The sequence below is a fragment of the Cyprinodon tularosa genome, unplaced genomic scaffold (genome assembly GCF_016077235.1).
Source record: "Cyprinodon tularosa strain WSP-4 unplaced genomic scaffold, ASM1607723v1 ctg188, whole genome shotgun sequence".
NCBI classification, from domain to species: Eukaryota; Metazoa; Chordata; class Actinopteri; order Cyprinodontiformes; family Cyprinodontidae; genus Cyprinodon; species Cyprinodon tularosa.
The window spans coordinates 1,532,777-1,551,470 of NW_024038663.1; the positions used below are offsets into that span (position 1 = coordinate 1,532,777).

Consider the following 18,694-nt stretch of genomic DNA (forward strand, 5'->3'; position numbering starts at 1 on the left):
TACGCCCTTCACGTGTTTTAGGTGCTCAAGCTTGAGGGTTCTGCGCAGAATCTTTACTGTTTCTAGAACTGCACTTTTCTGGACCGAGATGTCTGATGCATTTCCAAGGATCTGCTGTAACCCCTCCTCAAGTTTGGGGGTCACTGCCCCGAGTGACCCAATGACCACGGGCACCACCGATGTCTTGACCTTCCAGGTTTTCTCCAGCTCTTGGTGTTTCTCTAGTTTTTCATGTTCCTTTTTTTTTTTTTATGTTGTATTCAACATCAAAATGTTGTATTCACTTGGTAATGCTATGTCCTTGCTTTTTGTCCACACTTAAATATATATATATATATATATATATATATATATATATATATATATATATATAGTACACATACATATAATAGATAAGAATACTAAATTAAATGTTATAAAAACATACTTTCTTAAAAAACTAAAATGGATTTTTTAAATATATTTTGTTAGGGTTATAGGAGAAATAATACAGGGCAAAAGGAATGAAAGACGAGTAAAATACAAGCTTCTTAATATAGAGGACTTAAATTAGTAATTAGAGTAAAGAGGGAATTTAGTTGCTATTACCTGCTTGGGTATTAGCACATTTACCTGTAAAATCACCCATATGCTCCATAACACAACTTATATTGGACTCTGTGGAAAAGGCAACATCTGTTTGACTGTGTAGATGAGCTAATTTCAGTGGCGATGCCAGCTACAGCAGCCATCCATACAATCTCCCCCCAGGACATGGAAGCAGACTCGGCTTTAGGTTACACGTGGCACACCAGATGGAAGTTCTCTCAAAAGTCCATCATTGACAATGGAGGTTTATCAGAGAAGACAGGGCATAGTCCCCGACTCCCTGATCAGGGCTTTACATAATACTACAGCCGGCTAGCTCTGTTTCCACCTATGAGGACGGGGTGTATGTGTGTCTATGTGAATTTATGCAGCACATTAAAGGTGTGCTCATCAGACTGTTTAAATAAATTATAAGGCAACACTGGTGATAATGGCCCTCATAGTTAAAAAATTTTTTTGTAATGCAAGCTAAACTGCAGCATAATGCCCTGATGGATACAAAAGGCTCGAAGAGAAGCCTTTCCATGGTGCCTATGTTTGCTTCATCTTCATAAAACTTTAAATAGTTATGCATTGTTTTTGGTGACAGGAGTGGAAAATAAAACTATTTGAAAAACTATGTCTATTGACTTCCTATCAGCAGTAGCTTTGGTACAGGCCTCTGAGTTTTGCTGTAGTCATGCCTGTTGTTCGCTAAACACACTTTCCTTTGTCTGGTAAATGTAAAAGACAACTCCAGGATTAATTTATATGGTAATAACTTCGTCTTCAACCTATTGTAGTCTGCCAGTGGCAAAGCACGTGGTTTAAATCTGGGGCCATTTGCCCAAGAGCAGAGCAGAGAAAACTTTCCCTGATTTGAGCAGTTGGGACCATAGGGTGATCACATTCTTTCTTTGGTTGCCAGGAAAGACAGTCCAAGCTGGAAGATGAAAGGATCACATCCGTTCTGAAGGGGACAGAGTAGCTAATCCCTTTCCGGCCCCTGGAAACTCCATCCCTTAAGCTGTCCCATATTCTCCCTCCAGGAACAAATAACACTTTCCCACTTACAAGAACTTTTATGGGATTACAATGCAGATCCCTCTGCATGCCGCAGAGACGGGTGAGTGCAAAGAGAAGTTGGATGACAAAATAATTACAAACTTGCATGAGCTCTGAAATGCCATCTGTAAACCAAGATTTGAGAAGTTTGTTTGCTGTTCAGAGTTCTTCTAAAGTGCCTGCAACTGGGAACCTTGCCAAGTGTCAGAACACAAATTAATTAAGGTAGCTTTATACATAGCATATGTTGAAGTTTATATTTGGAAAAAATGAAGGGAAATTATACACAGTTAAACTTTGTGCACAAATAAGTATAAGAAAATGTAGGCATAGTAATGCTTTCACCCGTTTGTATGTGCACCCATGATTGAAATCCAGAGCCGAAAACAGAGAGAAAGTTCATGAACAAACAGCATTATGAAGACTAAGGACTGGTCAGGCCTAAAAATTGGGAGTAGCCTGAAGCCCAAAACAAAAACCAAAGTATTAGATATCTTACGGAGCACGGTTTAATTCAACATCCAAAAATCAAGAGTTTTGGCAAAAAGAAAGACTACTGAGAGATGCCCGTTCAAGAAAACACAAGGGATATTCTAACCCAGTTGGTGCTGGAAAGATTCATGGTTCAGGTGAAGCTATTTATATCTGCATTTCTCCAAAGATATTTTATCTCTAGGTATATTTCTGTAAGGACCAGAAAAAAGGTAGAAAGGAAGTGTCCTGGTCAAATGACATCAAAAATGTAACACCATACCCTCAGTGACAAAAGGTGTTGACAGCATAATGCTGTGAGGATGCTTTTTTTTCCCTCAGCAGGGGCTGGGAAGTTGTTATATTTAATTGGAAGATTGGTGCAGCTAAATACAGGACAACCCTGGACAAGAATCTGCCAGAGGCTGTAAAAGACTTACGACTGAAACTGAAGTTGACCTTTTTGCTGGATGGTGAATCTCAAACCTACAGCACAAGCTTTGTTGAATGATTTAGATAAAATATTTGTTGACTAGAATGTTTAAGTCAAAATTACAGTTATATTAACTCTAAACCATGAGACAAAACTAGATAAAACTAGATTGTTTTTGTCTCACATTAAGTGTTGATCATAGCTGTTTATTCCCTTGATTAATAAAGGGGTATTAAAGGAATTGGGGCTGTACGAATGCAGGCCATATTTTTATTAAAATTGGTTTTAAAAAGGTTTATTATGAAATTGGAGGGATTTCAATATTCTCCAAGCGGTCTGTGATAGACAGGGGATACAGGATGAAGAGTATACATATAATATTATAAGAGTATATATATATATATATATATATATATATATATATATATATATATATATATATATATATATATATATATATATATATATATATATATATATATATATATATTATCCTTATTATTTAATATATAATATTTAACAAGAAATAATACTTTGAATGGACTGAAATTGGACTGGAATCACATAATATAGAAAGGTGGACACAGCTAAAATTATTTTTTTCTCCATGTTTTAAAGTCATTGCAGACTGCAGTGTGTAGTAAACTCTCCTGTAATTGGCCAGCCTATTAAACCCTGAATGCTTCAGTCAGACAGTGGCAAAAATTGAACTTTTAAAACATGTATTCTGTCACACCGTGCATATCTCGGCACACAAACTCAAAATTTCACATGCCCAAAATTTGACGGCCACCTGGGTGTCAGATGGCAAGCAATTGTCCCTTCATTGCACAAATTCCATAGGAAATGAACGGAGAGAGAGGACGGTTGCGTCCCTTGTGTGAAAGCCAATTAGACTGCACATTTATTTATTTTACTTTTTTTGGTCATATGCTGTAATGCCTGAACAAAATAAATAAAAGGCACATTGTTTCCATGTGAAAAAGAATGCAAGTACTATTGCTAGCTATGTATATATAACTAAAACCAGATTAGAAAATGTACTCACTGTCATCTTTTCCCCTGCGATCTGATATCTCCAGCCCTGTGTTGCCTAGTGGTGGTAAACTTAAGTCTGTAGGGAATGGTAGGCCACTTGTATTGTCTTCTGACAGCTGGTACATCTGTCTCTGCATGGGTTGGAGGTGCCAGTTTAACCCCAAAAGGTGAATGGCTGGAATATTAAAGAAAAAGGTTAGAAATAGTTAAAATGCATCCAGTGAGTAGTCAAATTACTATCCACCAATTATTGCAAGCAGATGGGACTTTATTGAGGAAAAAACAAGACTTGGTGTAGTGGCTATTGACACTTTTTATAAAGTGCTGAGCCCTGACATCGCAGAAGGAATAGTATCATGAGCTCCTGGGACATCATGTGTCTTACCACACCAATACTGGCATGGGCAGTCCTCTGCACCCTGTCATTTCCCAACCCTATTACATTTATTCTTCCCTACAAAACTAAAGAATAAACTGGTTAGGGGAAAAAAAGCATCAGCATAGTGAAACCGGGGTTGTTCTGAGCGAACAAAGCAGATGAATCACAAAGATATTTTACAAGGTCGACAAAAGAAATGTCCTTTAGAACAATGGTAGCGGAGCACAGCATTGAGGAGGAGGGGCTGACCATGACAGATCACCAATAAGAGAATGGACAAGATGAGCTTAGCAAGGCAAAAGCCAACCAAGAAGGCACCAGTCAGCAGAAAAAGCCCAGGCACTCAATACAGCCATTTCTTTGTTTGACTGCTTCATTTAAGCTTCCAAAGCAAATAACGACACATTTCAATATAAAAAGGCAATTACTAAACAGCTAAGACTGAGACCCAATAAACATCTACAGTCAGGTCTTGTTTTTATTTAGTTTTTATTTATTTTTATTTTTGCCCTGACACATATCAAGAGTAATTCTGGGACAAAAAATGAAATACATTTTCAAGTCATTGGACCACAAAGCAACAGTCCAATTCCTTTTCTTCTTAGCCCAGGTAAAATGTTTCCATTGTATTTGTTTCAAGAATGGTTGGAAATTAGAAATTAAACAATTTTAGCCCATGTGTAGAATCAGTGCGGTGACTCCCCATGTGCTGACTCCAGCCTTTAATAACAAAAAAAATATTGATGATTGATAATAAAGGAAAACAAAGCTGGACTTCAAAATTGAACAAAAGTGTTTAGGTAGCACATTTAGGTTTTTAATTGTATATAAAGCTACTTAGTGTTTCGGCCCCTTTACAGTTTTCTGGGTGGAACTAAAAGTTTGTTCTAGGTCTTAATGTCCCTTATTTTTAATTCAATTCAGCTTGATCAGATCCTACAGTCAGAATGGTAAAAAGTTTTCTATCTAAGTAAAACCAGCTGATTGCATCGAGTCACTGACTTGCAGAACATGCCCCCTCTGGTTGAGCATGTGCCAAAAGTAGATATTTGCTTGAATTCTATAATTGACTTAACAGCAGGCATCTCCAATCCTGATCCTCCAGATTCACTGTCCAGCAAGTTTTAGATACATCCCTACTCCAATAGAGCTGAATCAAATGAATGGCTCTTTACCAGGCCTTTGCCCGTCTTGGTGGCATGCTAAAGAGATAATTCAGTAATTTTTAATCAGTAAGCCTTCACACCAAGCATTCATATAGCAACAGTGGAGAGGAAAATCTGTTTTACCAGGATGAATCCTCCAGCAGAACCAAGCTCAGTGTTAGCAGCCTTCTGCCAAGGCTCAACAATTGTCAAGCATAACTGAACTAAAAGCTACTTCTCAGTTTTTTTGGTTCTAGGTACGATGAGTTTAATCTGGCTGGACCATCCAAGAGATTTGTTGGGTTAATACTCTGACTACAAGTCTATAATCTATATTAGTGCAAAGCCACTTAGAGATTTACACAGGTATTTTAAAGTCTATTTTCTGAGATAGTGTAGGGACTTTAAAACCTGGTATGTGCTTTTCTTTCTTAGTCTTGGTGAGGATTAGGGCAGAAGCATTCAGAATTGATTGCATCTATTTGACTGACTTTTTGGGCAGACCTGTAAAGACAATGTTTCAATAATCAATTCTGCTAAAGATGAGGTCATTCATTGATTTTTCAAGATCCTGCTGAGATGTTGGTCCTTTAGTTCTGGATATGTTCGTCAGACTATAGAAGTCCAACTTTGTTAGTCTCTTTATGAGCCTTTGAAGTTTCAGGTCTGAGTCCATCACTGCATCCAGACTTTGAGACTCATTAGTGGTTTCTAGTTGTATTAAATGATGCACTGTGCAAATTTTTAAACACTCCTCCTTTGATCAAAAAACTATTAAGGTTTGTTTTAATTCAGCTAAAGAACATTATGGAACATCTATGCATTGATTTCTTCTATGCAGGTAGACAGTTTTTAAATGGGTTTACATTCAACTGGTTACATTGTAACATAAAGCCGTATTTCATCTGCATAATTATGGGAACATAGGTTGTTTATTAAAATCTGAGTAAGAATGAACATGTAAATATTGAATGGGGCACCCTTAGATGTGATTTTTTTGGTCAATATTGTAAAGTTACTTACTGAGACTAAAAAACAGGTCCTTCCAGTAGTATTTAAACTTTGCAGATTGGTATACCTGAAAGTCTGACCCAGTTTTCCAAACAAGGCAGTAAAATGGAATGATCAATAGTGTCAAATACTAACATCCGATAATACCAGTACAGTGGTTCTTCCACAGTCTACATGTATATGGATGTCACCCTAACAAGGGCAGTCTCTGTGCTCAGGTGAGTTCTGAAGTGTGACTGAAAGATGTCAAACCAGCTGGGCATTCTAAGAAAGAGGTTTAGTTGTTGAAACACAACTTTCTTCAATAAGTTTATTTATGAAATGGAAGGTTTGAGATAGGCCTGTAGTTCTGCAGTAGCAAATTGTCCAATCGGCTCTTTTTCAAGAGTGGATTGATAATTGCTGCATTTACGGGACAAAATCCTAAAAAAAGGGACATATTAATTAAAAAATTTAAAGCTGTGGGTACAAAAATTAAGACAGCAGGAAGAGGAGCTTAGTTGGTGTAAGATTTCTACTACATTTATATAGGTTATTTGGTTAAATTGGGAGAAAATACGTTCTAGTTAGGGACATCTATAGTACTGTACTTTTCTTCATTAAAAAAGTTATCAAATTCGTTGCAGGCCATGGTAGAGTGTAGTTCAGATGCTACAGTCACAGGTGTATTTGTTAGTTGAGCGTGTGAAATAACAAAACCTGAGCATTATTAACGTTTTTGCTTATGATCTCAGAGAACAAAGATTCTCTTGATTTTTTTCAGCTGTAAGTTGTTTCTTTAGAGTCTCTCTTTATGGATGTTATAGTCAACCTGGAGTCCAAACTTGCGCCACCTGCAATCATCTTCTGACTGGTGGAGCATTTCTCCACCGAAACCTTTTCTTCTCAACGATGACCTTCACTTAAATGGGAGCAATGGAATCAATGATGACTGACATTTTAGTATGAAAGTTATCTAACAGCTCATCCACAAAAGTGCCACTTTTCAAAATGGGAAGGACAAAAAAAAATCCATTAAAGAAGGGGCGCAACAAGACTTTTTAGTAAGATATACTGAAATGCTAGGGAACCTCCAGCCAAGTGCTATACAGCTACAGTCAGATACTATTGCATTGTAAAGTTATTTAAGGGAACTCTTGATGTTAAAATAAGTGCCTTAATCTTGCCATCCTAAACCTATGTATGACACTTTCCTTTCAAAGAAAAGTAGCACTTGAGTTGTTACCCGCTGTGCAGATGAAGTCCAATAAAGATGCAAGCTATAAAAGACTGGAGCTTAAAAAAGACTACACCACTTTTAAAGGTCAATCTGGCAGTACTCTGGGTACTTAGAAGAAAAAAACCCACACAAATCAGAGTGACAGACAAGATACAGTATGACAAAGCTGTAGGCACTGTAGAATTACTGCCAGTGGCTAACATCATCTCTACCTCAAAATGTAAACTACTTGGACAAACCAAGCCTAAATTGAATAGTTTAATATTTAATGTATATTCTTAAACACAGTTTAGGATTCATAACACATCTATTCAATTTATAAAAAATGGACAAAAGGGGCCTTTTAAACTATTTTTAGCATAAGTACTCCTATGGAAGAATAAAATATTCTCCATGGTTACCTATTGGAGAAGGGAAGAAAAATATTTTAGAGCGAATTACTTTCGCCTTGAAAGTAAAAAAATATATTCTTGCTTGGATTGAAAGTAGAGGTTTCCAACATTCGACTTATGTTTAGTAAACACAGCAATCCCAGAGACAACTGTATAATCAGACTTTTATTTAGATTTTTGATGTTAATATCTTATCCAGCTTTAGCTACGCATGAACGTACAGGTGTCAGGAAATCTAGAACACTAGCTGATCAAACCTGCTGGTGCTCCCTAAGCACAGTCAGCCACAATAACCCCTTCTACAACCTTAGATAAAATGTAGGTTGGGGGCATATTTATCAATAAAAAACTTTCACAAAAAAACAAGGGTTCAACTATGGTACTAGCATCTGTTCTGCGCTCATTCTGCTTGAAGAAATGACTGTGTCAGAGGAAGCAACTATAGAAGTGACAGATGGTGTTGTTTGTCATTTTGTAAGCTCCCAAAAGATATCCCTTTTGATCTGTTGGATTACACTGACTGACAAAATAAAAAAAAGACAACATTGCTGAACCATTGGAAAATCACCAGACATGTTGTCATTCAAAATCTCCCAGATATCAAGGTTTTCTAAGCCATATTCCTCTTTCAATCAGTCACTCTACAGTACCTGTCCAATTCTTTAACTTAGTGATACTAAATCAGTGACTAGAGTATGTTATCAATGATGCATAGATGAGAACCAAGGAGGGAATTTCTTCTAAAACAAGCACCGCCAATCCCTCGGATGACAGTACTAAATCGGTTTAATATCACGGCAGAGAAGAGCTGTCTGAGTCAGGAGGAGCCACACTTACTAGCACCCAGCTTTTTTCCCGGGCACACGTTGTGCCGTCCTTTCGCTTATCTCTTGGTAGGAAGTCGGGTCACGCCATGTGCCAATTATGGGACAAAGGTAGTGTAGCGGGAGACTTCCAAGTCAATCTGAGAAAGTCAGAGCCTGGGTCATCTGCCACAGCAGTAGATGATTCTATTTCCTTTTCTTGTCATTTTTTAACTGATCGACAGTTCAAATGAAGCAGGGATATGGATAAAACTTTTTTTGGCATCCTATAGGTTAGAACCTAAAAGCAATTGGAGCACATAAGAATATAAATCTAAAGATCAAATGTCTTTTTAATCACATGACTTCTGAATTTTAAGATAATGAAATTGACATTGGTTTAGACACCCATTTGGCATGTTTTGTTTACAGTATATATGAGAACCAGACACTGTAGCAGCATCCTTCACAATAATCCCATCAGATGTTAACTGCGGCCTGTAAAAGAAATATTGATTTCTGACAAATTTGCCATGAATCAGGACTTTGATGATCCTCTCCTAGATCATCTCCGGTCTTCAGTACATTTGGTCAGGTGTCTGGTCAAATGAAACATTTGCCTCACCTCTTCCACCTTCTTTTTTGTTTTTTTCTTTTTTCTATGTACAATGTATTTGAAATAATCCCTAAATAATTTTCAATAAAGTTCTGTTGCATAAATAAAGATATCAAGGGAAACATTATATCCAAAGTAGTAATGATTCAAAAAGTCTGAGTGTAATTATATGAGACGACATGTAAAAATGCATGCTAAATAAAAAGTAAGTTATTAACATCTTGGATTTAAATTCAGTTGTACCTCTTGCCCTTGTATTCACTTCACTGATGTTCTCGATTTACCTTTTTAAATCTTGCCTCCAAAAAAGTCTCCTTGTCTCCTTTCCTTAGATTAGGCTCAAGTTATCTGGCTCTATTTCCATTAGTTTTTACCAAAAAAAAAAATATCTGTTAGGATCTCAGTCTTCACAACAGTCATCCAAGGCTTATCTTTTGCTTTTCCTCCTAGAAAAAAACCTGTCATCAATCCAATGAACCACTCCGCTCCCTTGCTGCTCACACAGCCACCCTCTGCCCTGCCTACTGCCTCCAAGCTCAGATCACTGCGGTTAACATTAAGCCCCAACAATCCGTTCTCATTTACCTTACTCTTCCTTCTGCTTTATTTTCTCCTGAATCCAACCCAAGACAGTTGTATCATTGCAAATAACTTTTTGAACTTTACAAGTCTGTTAAATCCCAATCGTTTCAAATGAACACCTGTTAAAAAGAACAAAGCTACTGTTCATTTATTAGAAATGATAAAGATAAAAAATGCCACAGCGCATTACAAAAACCAGAAAAACTAATGGATGTAAAAACACCCATGGAGCTAGTTAAAATCTTGGAAATTATGGCACCAATGTACAATAAATAATTATTGAACAGATAAAAATTATGAAAATATGGCAAAGAAGTAAAAAGTATATTACCATTCACTTTTTAAAAAGTACTGATGTCATTTGAATTCAACTATAACACCCCTGATCAGAGAAAAGAAAAAGAAAAAAGATACATAAAGATTTGACAATACATAAATCTCATTCCTGTAGAAGTGTTGCATATCTTCTTAGATTATTACAAAGAACAAATTTTAAATGAGATATAGTACCCAAAATTCTTTGTAAATGAATTACTTTTTGATGTATAATTGCAGTGCCACAATTAATCACCCCTTACACTCATTACCAACCAACATTCCTGCTTTTAAATTTATGGTTTTAAGTGGATCAGTTATCAGTGCACTTTTACTTCAACAACTTCCAGGTTTATAAACATGACATGAACCAGAGACCAGTTGCTTTTTGCCTTTTTTCAAAACTGGAACATTAGAGAATATGCGACTTGCCTAAGGAAGAAGTGAGTTGATTTGATAAGAAATAACATGTTTTATTCCCTTGCCTGTGTCTACAGTCAACATTTTTTTTTTCCTGTTCGTGGACTTAACAATCAAAAAACGAATTGGGGAGCTCCTAACTTTATCTTTTCAATATGCAAAGTTAGGAAGGTAAGGAAACAAAACAACTATGATAATAAAAAAAGATCCAATCTTAGAGGAATGAAAATTATGTTTCTGCAGAAAAAGCTCTAATTATCTCAAGGCTTTCTATAAATCTTTACCAGGAGTGCCAAATGTGGAGGAGGCAGTCAGTTCCTTCAATCATCAGTTTAGAAGAGGCAGTGACTGAGCTAATGTATTTCTATCAAAATAAAATGGATAGAAAATGCATCAATAACTGTCTCAAGTTTAACCTGCCTTTATGTATTTCCACACTCCACCCAATACAGTAGTTTATAAATAGTTTTATACCAAAGTTGTCATTCTGAATTTTCATTTTTACAGTTATCTTTTAATTTTTTGCAAATTAAGGCCAGAAAGTTACTTCTATAAAATACTAACTCCTAGGGTTACCGTATTTTCACGACTATAAGGCGCACTTAAACGTCTTTTTTTTCCCTCAAAATGTGCGGTGCGCCCTATGGTGCGGTGCGCCCTATGTGTGTTGTAACTGCGACTTTTGAGACCACCTCATTGAGGAGATGATGAAAGAGTGGCTGAATGTAAGGAGACCAGGTGTTTTTTTTCCACTCATCACCATTAATCTGTGACTCCATGCGTGCCCATCTCACAGCTGATGTGAAAAACATGGGGAAACAAATTAACGCTGTGCTCGCTGTTCAACCGCTCGACATCGGTGTGAACCGGACCCAGCAGGTGCAGCAGAAGCAGCGAGTTTACATGCAAAGTCAATGGTTGACGCGCGTATAGGCGCAGCAAAAGGTCCCGCAGCGCGTTTTGGTGCAGCACGTCGGGAGCGTTTAAGCATCTGATGCACCGCCAACGCGCTGCTGCTGCTCAGATGGAAAAATTGAAGTTTTGCTGCTGGACGCGCCGCATCAACCAATCAGAGAAGCTGATCTGGGAGCTGGCAGCGAGACAGACAGCGCTCTGATGACATATGATATTAACGCAAATGAAAAGGCTGGGTGAACGCTGTGCTCGCCGTTATCCCGGGGGTCTGACAAAGGAACTTCCACCGCTCGACATCCGTTTGAAGCGGCCGTTCACAGTAAGGCTGCGAGCGGCGTGGTAGCGATGGATGACAGACTGAGACCACAGTTTCAGGATAAATGGAAGGCAGCGCCGGGCAAGTTACGCCACCGTTTGCGGATGGATTGTAGATGGACTGTGTCTGCTGGCTCTGTTGTTCAAGCTTTCGCAAAAGCCGGCATTATTTCTGAGGAGCTGCGCTGCACGGAAAGTGACTCTGACAGCGAAGAAGGGGAAACTGGCATGTCTGATTTAGCGCAGCTGTTTTATTCAGAGGAATGCTGAGGATAACAGAGGATGATGACTTTGATGGGTTTGATTAATACTTTGTAATAAATACATGAATAAAGCACAATCATACTCAGTTTTGCTCCCGCTCTATTTTTCTCCCTGAAAGCTTAATTCAATGGCAGCCTCTGAGCGTGTCTCCTCCGCTTCACCGCGGTGGCTGGCAGGTGTTTTTTCATCTAAATAATCTAAATCTTGCAGCTATATTTGCTGTGATCAGTGGGAATAAAGTAGTTTTAATATGTTTTTAAGTGAGAAAGGCCACCTGAAAACTTAATAATTGCAGTCAGTTCATCCAGATTATCTATTTCTGTCGGAGGCGCTCAGACCCCCACATACCAGCGGTGCGCCGAAAGGAGAAATCCTTTCGTTCACCGCGGCTGCTGGCAGGTGTTTTTCATCTAAATAATCTAAATCTTGCAGCTATATTTGCTGTGATCAGTGGGAATAAATAAGTATAAATATGTTTTTAAGTGAGAAAGTCCACCTGAAAACTTCATAATTGCAGTCAGTTCATCCAGATTATCTATTTCTGTCGGAGGTGCTCAGACCCCCACATACCAGCGGTGCACTGACAGCAGAAATCTCTTCATCAGCAGCCTGTAGGCTGGGCAGCCTGGGGTTCACCGCGGCTGCTGGCAGGTGTTTTTCATCTAAATAATTTTAGCTGCAGGCACCAGGATACCGGCAATAAAAGCGAACATATTCCGTCAGCAGGTTTCAGGATTTTAGGTTAATTTAGGAGTGACCACAGCGCTGTGTCATCTGTCTCACGGCCAGCTGCCAGGTTTGATTAATACTTTGTAATAAATACATGAATAAAGCACAGTCATACTCAGTTTTGCCCCCGCTGTATTTTTAAATACGCAGTAGAGGTATTTAAAGGTAGTAGAGGACATGTACCTGTATATAAAAAACGCGCCCTATAGTCCGGTGCGCCTTATGTGTGTGTTAAATACAGAAATGGGACACATAACTGAGAGTGCGCCTTTTAGTCCGGTGCGCCTTATGGTCGTGAAAATACGGTAATTCAAAGCTTGCTCTTGTAATCTTGCCATACTCTTTAAAAAGTAACAATTACCATTTAAAATTAGTGGATTTGTATTGATCCACGAAGCTTGGTCATTAGTTTACTTATCCAAATGAATGCAACGCAATAGATAACATGAATATTCCACACAGACAGCAATAATCAATATGCCTGTCACTGAAAGAGAAGCTTTTATTCAAATGCAGCTATTGTCTATTCACATATTCTCACCAATCCAATTAAACTGCTACAACTGCTTTCCTTCATGCCTCATGTGTTTTTGTAAAGTAACTTTTTTGCAAATGTACCAACATGAATATACTAGTATTGTGAATTTTATTTAAGAACAAGACAAATTAGACAAAACATCCATCCATCCATTTTCCCTCATGATTATCCCAAGCCGGGTCGCGAGGGGTGCTGGTGCCTATCTCCAGCTGTCTACAGGCGAGAGGCGGGGAACACCCTGGACAGATTGCCAGTCCATTTAACCTCGCCTTTTTGTATACCCAAATGAAAAAACAAATAACTGTTAGCCCAAATTACGTGTTTGATGCCATCATTTGAAAGCTAACACCTTCTAGTTTATGAAAACATAAATTAAAATAGTGTGATTAAAACACAGCCTAAACTGCAGCAATTAAAACATGACTGAAAGTTTTTTTTTTCAAATACTAGTTCTGTTTTGAATAGCAGTAACAATGAAATGCTTGACAGTAGGCATGTCTCAATGTATTACATTTATTCTGCTTCATGTCAACTACAACTGCAAAAAGAAATGGAGACTTCTAGGTATAACAGTTCCAGAACTATGAGACTTTTAACTTCTTGTGTCACCAGCGTCTCCAAACCTCTCAAAATGTGCCACATTATTCCAAATTGTGCTCATTGCTTTTACACAATTTTACATATAAAATCCAACTGAAGCTTTTTGATGGCCACAAAATATTTTTGATACAAATATTTTTCTAACTTTCCACCAAATTATCCAACAGTGTGCAAAGTTGCAGTCACTAATGTGCCTGTGTGCCGTTTACACCTGGCAATATATGGCCCTACTATTGAAATTAGCCATGCTTACCCTTGTTTTAAAGGTAATTTCACTGGATCTAGAGCCAAAAGTTGAATGTAGTCTTAATCAATAGCAGCTGGACTTTATGAGGAATGATATTACGGGTCTCATGCGTAAATATGGCAGCTGAGACGGAGCACTTGTGACGCTTCTAGGGTTTTCCCGGCGTCAAATCTCAGAACGTAATCGGTGGGGACACTTTTGTTTTGTAGGCTGGAAGGTGAGGAAAACAAACATCAACTGGAAATTTTGTGGAAGCTATAGGGTAATTAGCAAGAAGGTTAGAATTAGCTATAAAAAAATATTTCTAATGTTAAAAAACAGACTTTATGTGGTGAATTTCTCGTCACTGAATGTTTTTATTACGAATACATCAGATTAATTTTTATCCGTAGACCCTTACGGACAAAAGGAATATAAACAATCTATAAACATTCTAAGATTTTACTTATAATACCTTGGGATTGCTTCAAAGGTATGAAGTTCAAGCTTTATTTTAAAAATTTGGATTTAACATGCTGCTATATCTTTATTTAATTGTGCTTTGTTGCTCATGATGTCTATAAAACAAACTTGGTGATTGAATTGAGGAGAATCAAAGCTTTCTAAGGATGTATAATATGTCTATATTGCTAAAAGTTTAACTAGTGTTATTTTAGAGCGTACTGCTGTGTTTAATCTAAATATACACACCGGATCATCGGTGATCTGGTGGATGTTAAGATATTAAAATGGTAATTTATTTTGGTAATTCAATCCTACAGGTATTTCATTTCATACAGACTGACAGATTTCTTGAAATGATTTCTTGTAATTTATATGACTAGCCAACAGCAATTAAACAACTTCTCTGGTGTGTCAGACAACCTGAATGTTAGAAACCATTAATAAAAAGGGACAAATTTTAGCGCAGCAATTTTAGGTTATTTTTTTATAAATGCATACAAAATGATAGTTATGACTAAATTAATCTGAAAGCTTATTCTCGTGGTATTTGTGAGTTCACAAACACACTAGAAGCTATTTGGTCCAGCTAAAATCGTTCTGAGTCACACCTACAGTGCAATTGCCTATCACCTTTCACTACTATGGTTTGAAGGTGGGACATATTTTTGACAAAAACAAAAGCTGCCAAGCCTAGAGATGAACCAAAATAAACATGGCCGCATAAGAGGACATAAGTATGAAGCATAGATTTTGCTATCGTATCAGCTATTTCAGAATCCCATATTTGAAAAAAAAAGATACAAAGTAAAGGTGTGAATGGTGGATCTCATGGCATCTACTGCTTTTTCAATTGAAAGCTAAACTTTGGTAGGGGGCACTAGGTGTTTCTTCATCCAATCAGCTCCAAAGGTTCTGTTTAACGTTCCTCCGTTCCCCAAAAAAGATTGGATTGGAGAAGTGCCAGACTAATTATAACTAAACAGAACCAAACCTAAGTGCTACACATTATCAGTCTGGATTCAAAGGTAAGGACAAGACTTTACAGATATCCAGAAGATGCTTTATGTTCAGTGAAAAGTGAAATACCCTTTAGTTGTCATAGGAACAAAAAGTTCTCCACACTGTGTTGGACTGATTTGTACCACAGAGATGATCAAAGCTGTATTATCAAGAGAATATCACCCATTTTCTCGGTGGATCATATATACATTTAAATGTTTTGACAAACTGAATCTAACTTGTCCTTGGCTGTAAATCAAAAATAGTTTATATTTAATATAAGTCTTAAAATACACTATTCTGTGCATAATAATTATACTCTCACTAGTCTCACTTTTTGAATGTAAAGAGACTTTTCAGTTATCTAATTGGTAAAAATGAATCTGTACACTGATCCTTTGGTTCATTAAATGTTGGTAAAATTAAGAAAACAATCTGCTAGATTCTGAAATACTGGTGAAAAATGCAAATTGTGCAAGAAATGTGTTGTGGGTTTGATGATCCAAAGTCAAGCATTTTCTGAGGCCCAACCTCGTCGTCCTTGACTGGATACCCACGGTGAATGAAAGTGAACACAGGAGGATACTGATGACCTTAAAATGAGGAAAGTATAACAAATGTGCTAATGAGCAAGCAACCACAGAGAAAATAGTGCCATCAAAAACTCCCGACCTTTTCTGCACTTCAAAATGGGTCAATTTACCCAGCTGTGTGGAAAAAAAAGAAAACTGCACTGAAGTCAAAACATCTGTCATGAGCTGTAATTGGCTTTATTAGACATCTCATCCAGAGTTCCCAATTACAGGCCTCAATAATTAACTACACTTGAAATTAAATGTATTTTCTCATCAGCCTTTAATTAAAAATGCCTCTTGTTCTTGATTGAAATTTCCAATCTAAGGGTGGGGTTTGGTCTCCCTATGTGTTTACTCATGCTGTACGGGGAGATGGTCGAGGTATAATTGTATTGTCTGATTAAGAGCTGTCAGGATGGTTTGGCTTTTGGCTGGATCACAAGCAGAAAGAAATCAAACTGAATCTCTAATACCACAACCGAGCCATACTACTGATGCCAAAACCAAATCTAGCCATAACTTCATCCCATATTTTGTTGCTAATTAATAGGTAATAACCACAATAATAAATACACTTATTCGGTCTTCAAATTGTACTATTTTGAAATTCAAATGAAACTTTATAAATGGCTCTGTCAAAAAAACGAAAAATAATAGGATTTTAGCTCATTTGGCCTCAAGGTGAAGCAGAAACGATAGCTTTTGTAATTGTTACAGTCCAGTGAATATCTATAACAAATGTTCTCAAAGAAAAATTAATTTATCTCTCTGATGAAGGCCGTGCAGAGGGATGTGCCTTTTATTTCCCTCATGCAAATCACTCTGGTCCTGTCATCATTCAGCTACGTTCATTCTTTCTCCGTCTCTGGCAGACTGCATTCAATAGTGACACCTTTTATATGTTAAGAAGGAGTCAAATAAACGCACTGATACGGAATGAGATGTATTAAAAGCAGGAGGGGATTAACTGTTTTAAAATTTAAAACCAGAATAAGTTTAATTAGTTCTAAAAAAATCAAAACTTCTTTTATACATCACATGTGTAAAATTTATGTTTAAATCAATTATGAATAAAAATCTTCATAACATAAGGATGTGTAAAACATCGCATCTGAATGGGCTGCAGGAAACAATATAAATCCTTTTAAAGTTGGGATTTTTTTCATCTCTCAGGTATTATCTGTCATGTCTGTTTAAGATACAAAGAATTACAACTTTTGACAAGTGGCTAAACCCATTTTCTCATATTTGGACCTGTTTGTTAATAATTTATTAATGAAAAAAGCTTTTACGCTGTTTTAAAAGGTGTAAAGCTGTTTAATGACTGAAGTGAGGTTGCTGGTAAAAAATATAAAGGTTTGTTTCTGCTTGTTGAACTAACTGTCCTCTAATGTCCAATGTCAATGAAACGGTCACTCTGTGACCGAAAAAAAGAGTTTTGCATGTGAAATAAAAGGAAAGATGTGCAAATGACCAAGTAAATAATAAATTTAAATCTCGTAGCTAAAAGACCTGCCCTCTTCACTTAAAAAAATAAAAATAAAATGTGCGTGCAAAAGCATGCACAAGCCCACTTCTCCTCGTGCACGACTTGTGGACTTGATAGCAAACTCAGTTAACTGACCGTTTGGACAGATGATCACTGCTTTTTGCTGCGTTGGTCACGTAACTCCTCCTCCCCCATGCGGTGCCTGCGCTATCTTTGTTATTAATCGCAGCTGTCGAGTAGCAACAGCTGGCCGTCTTAACAGCAAATTCAATGTTTCTTTGAGAGGAGAGCTCTCTGTGCAAAGCAATTTGATATATATTTGCTTCTTCTGAGGTCTTTCTTTTTTTCTCATGCACTTCTTAGACACTTTTTCTCTTACGACCCTTGGCCATTTTCAAAGAACCGTAGTGAGAAAGGTGAGCTTCAATGACTTTCTGAAACCGTAGCTCACCACACATATGCGGCTGAAAGAGCGCATGCACAAAAAAAAATAGCTAAGAGGGCGAGCACGAAGGGATGACCAGAATGATTGGCAAGTAGGAGGACCACTTATTTAGACAATCTGCTCAGAAATAAATGATCGTCCTCTTTACCTTTAAGCAAGCCTGATATGCACAAGGAAGGAAAGGGTGACCACTAGCAAAGAATTAATCTACAACCCCAAAATGTACACGTATTAAAATCACATTGAAAACGGATAAAAAAATTGCTATGGTTAGATTTGCAATGCTGATTTATCTGGCCCAGTTACAAAAAGTGTTTGCAGGGGTCAAGCTGCGACTTTAAACCTAAATATGCTGTATCAACCATCAAGCATAGTGGTGGGTACAGAATGCTGAGGGTCTGTTTAACTGGTTTGTTGCAAAAGGCTGGTGGAATATTTATGTAGGTAAACATTATATTTCCAAATAATTTCAGTTTACTTCAAATCAAGCAATACGGCGCTAGGTTGACACTAACACATAATTGGACATTGGAGCAGAAGATATAATCTCAACATAAATTATATCCCGTTTTGGCATAAATAGGTAAGATTAGGATTCTTGCTGACCTCAAATCTGTCAGAAGGATATGAACTATGATTTAAAGCTCAGTCTATGCTGACAAACAACCACTCATTTAT

At 37.3% G+C, this 18,694-nt stretch overlaps 1 protein-coding gene across 11 annotated transcripts in view; it reads right to left on the reverse strand.

Annotated features, from left to right (window-relative positions):
• The window catches only part of tenm4 (teneurin transmembrane protein 4), a 275,962-nt gene that overhangs the window by 125,407 nt on the left and 131,861 nt on the right, over positions 1-18,694 (reverse strand). For all 11 annotated transcript variants that reach the window (XM_038282836.1, XM_038282837.1, XM_038282838.1 and 8 more), the window contains one exon: positions 3,585-3,749. In XM_038282836.1, the coding sequence (XP_038138764.1) occupies positions 3,585-3,749 (165 nt within the window). The remainder of the gene's footprint in view (positions 1-3,584; positions 3,750-18,694) is intronic.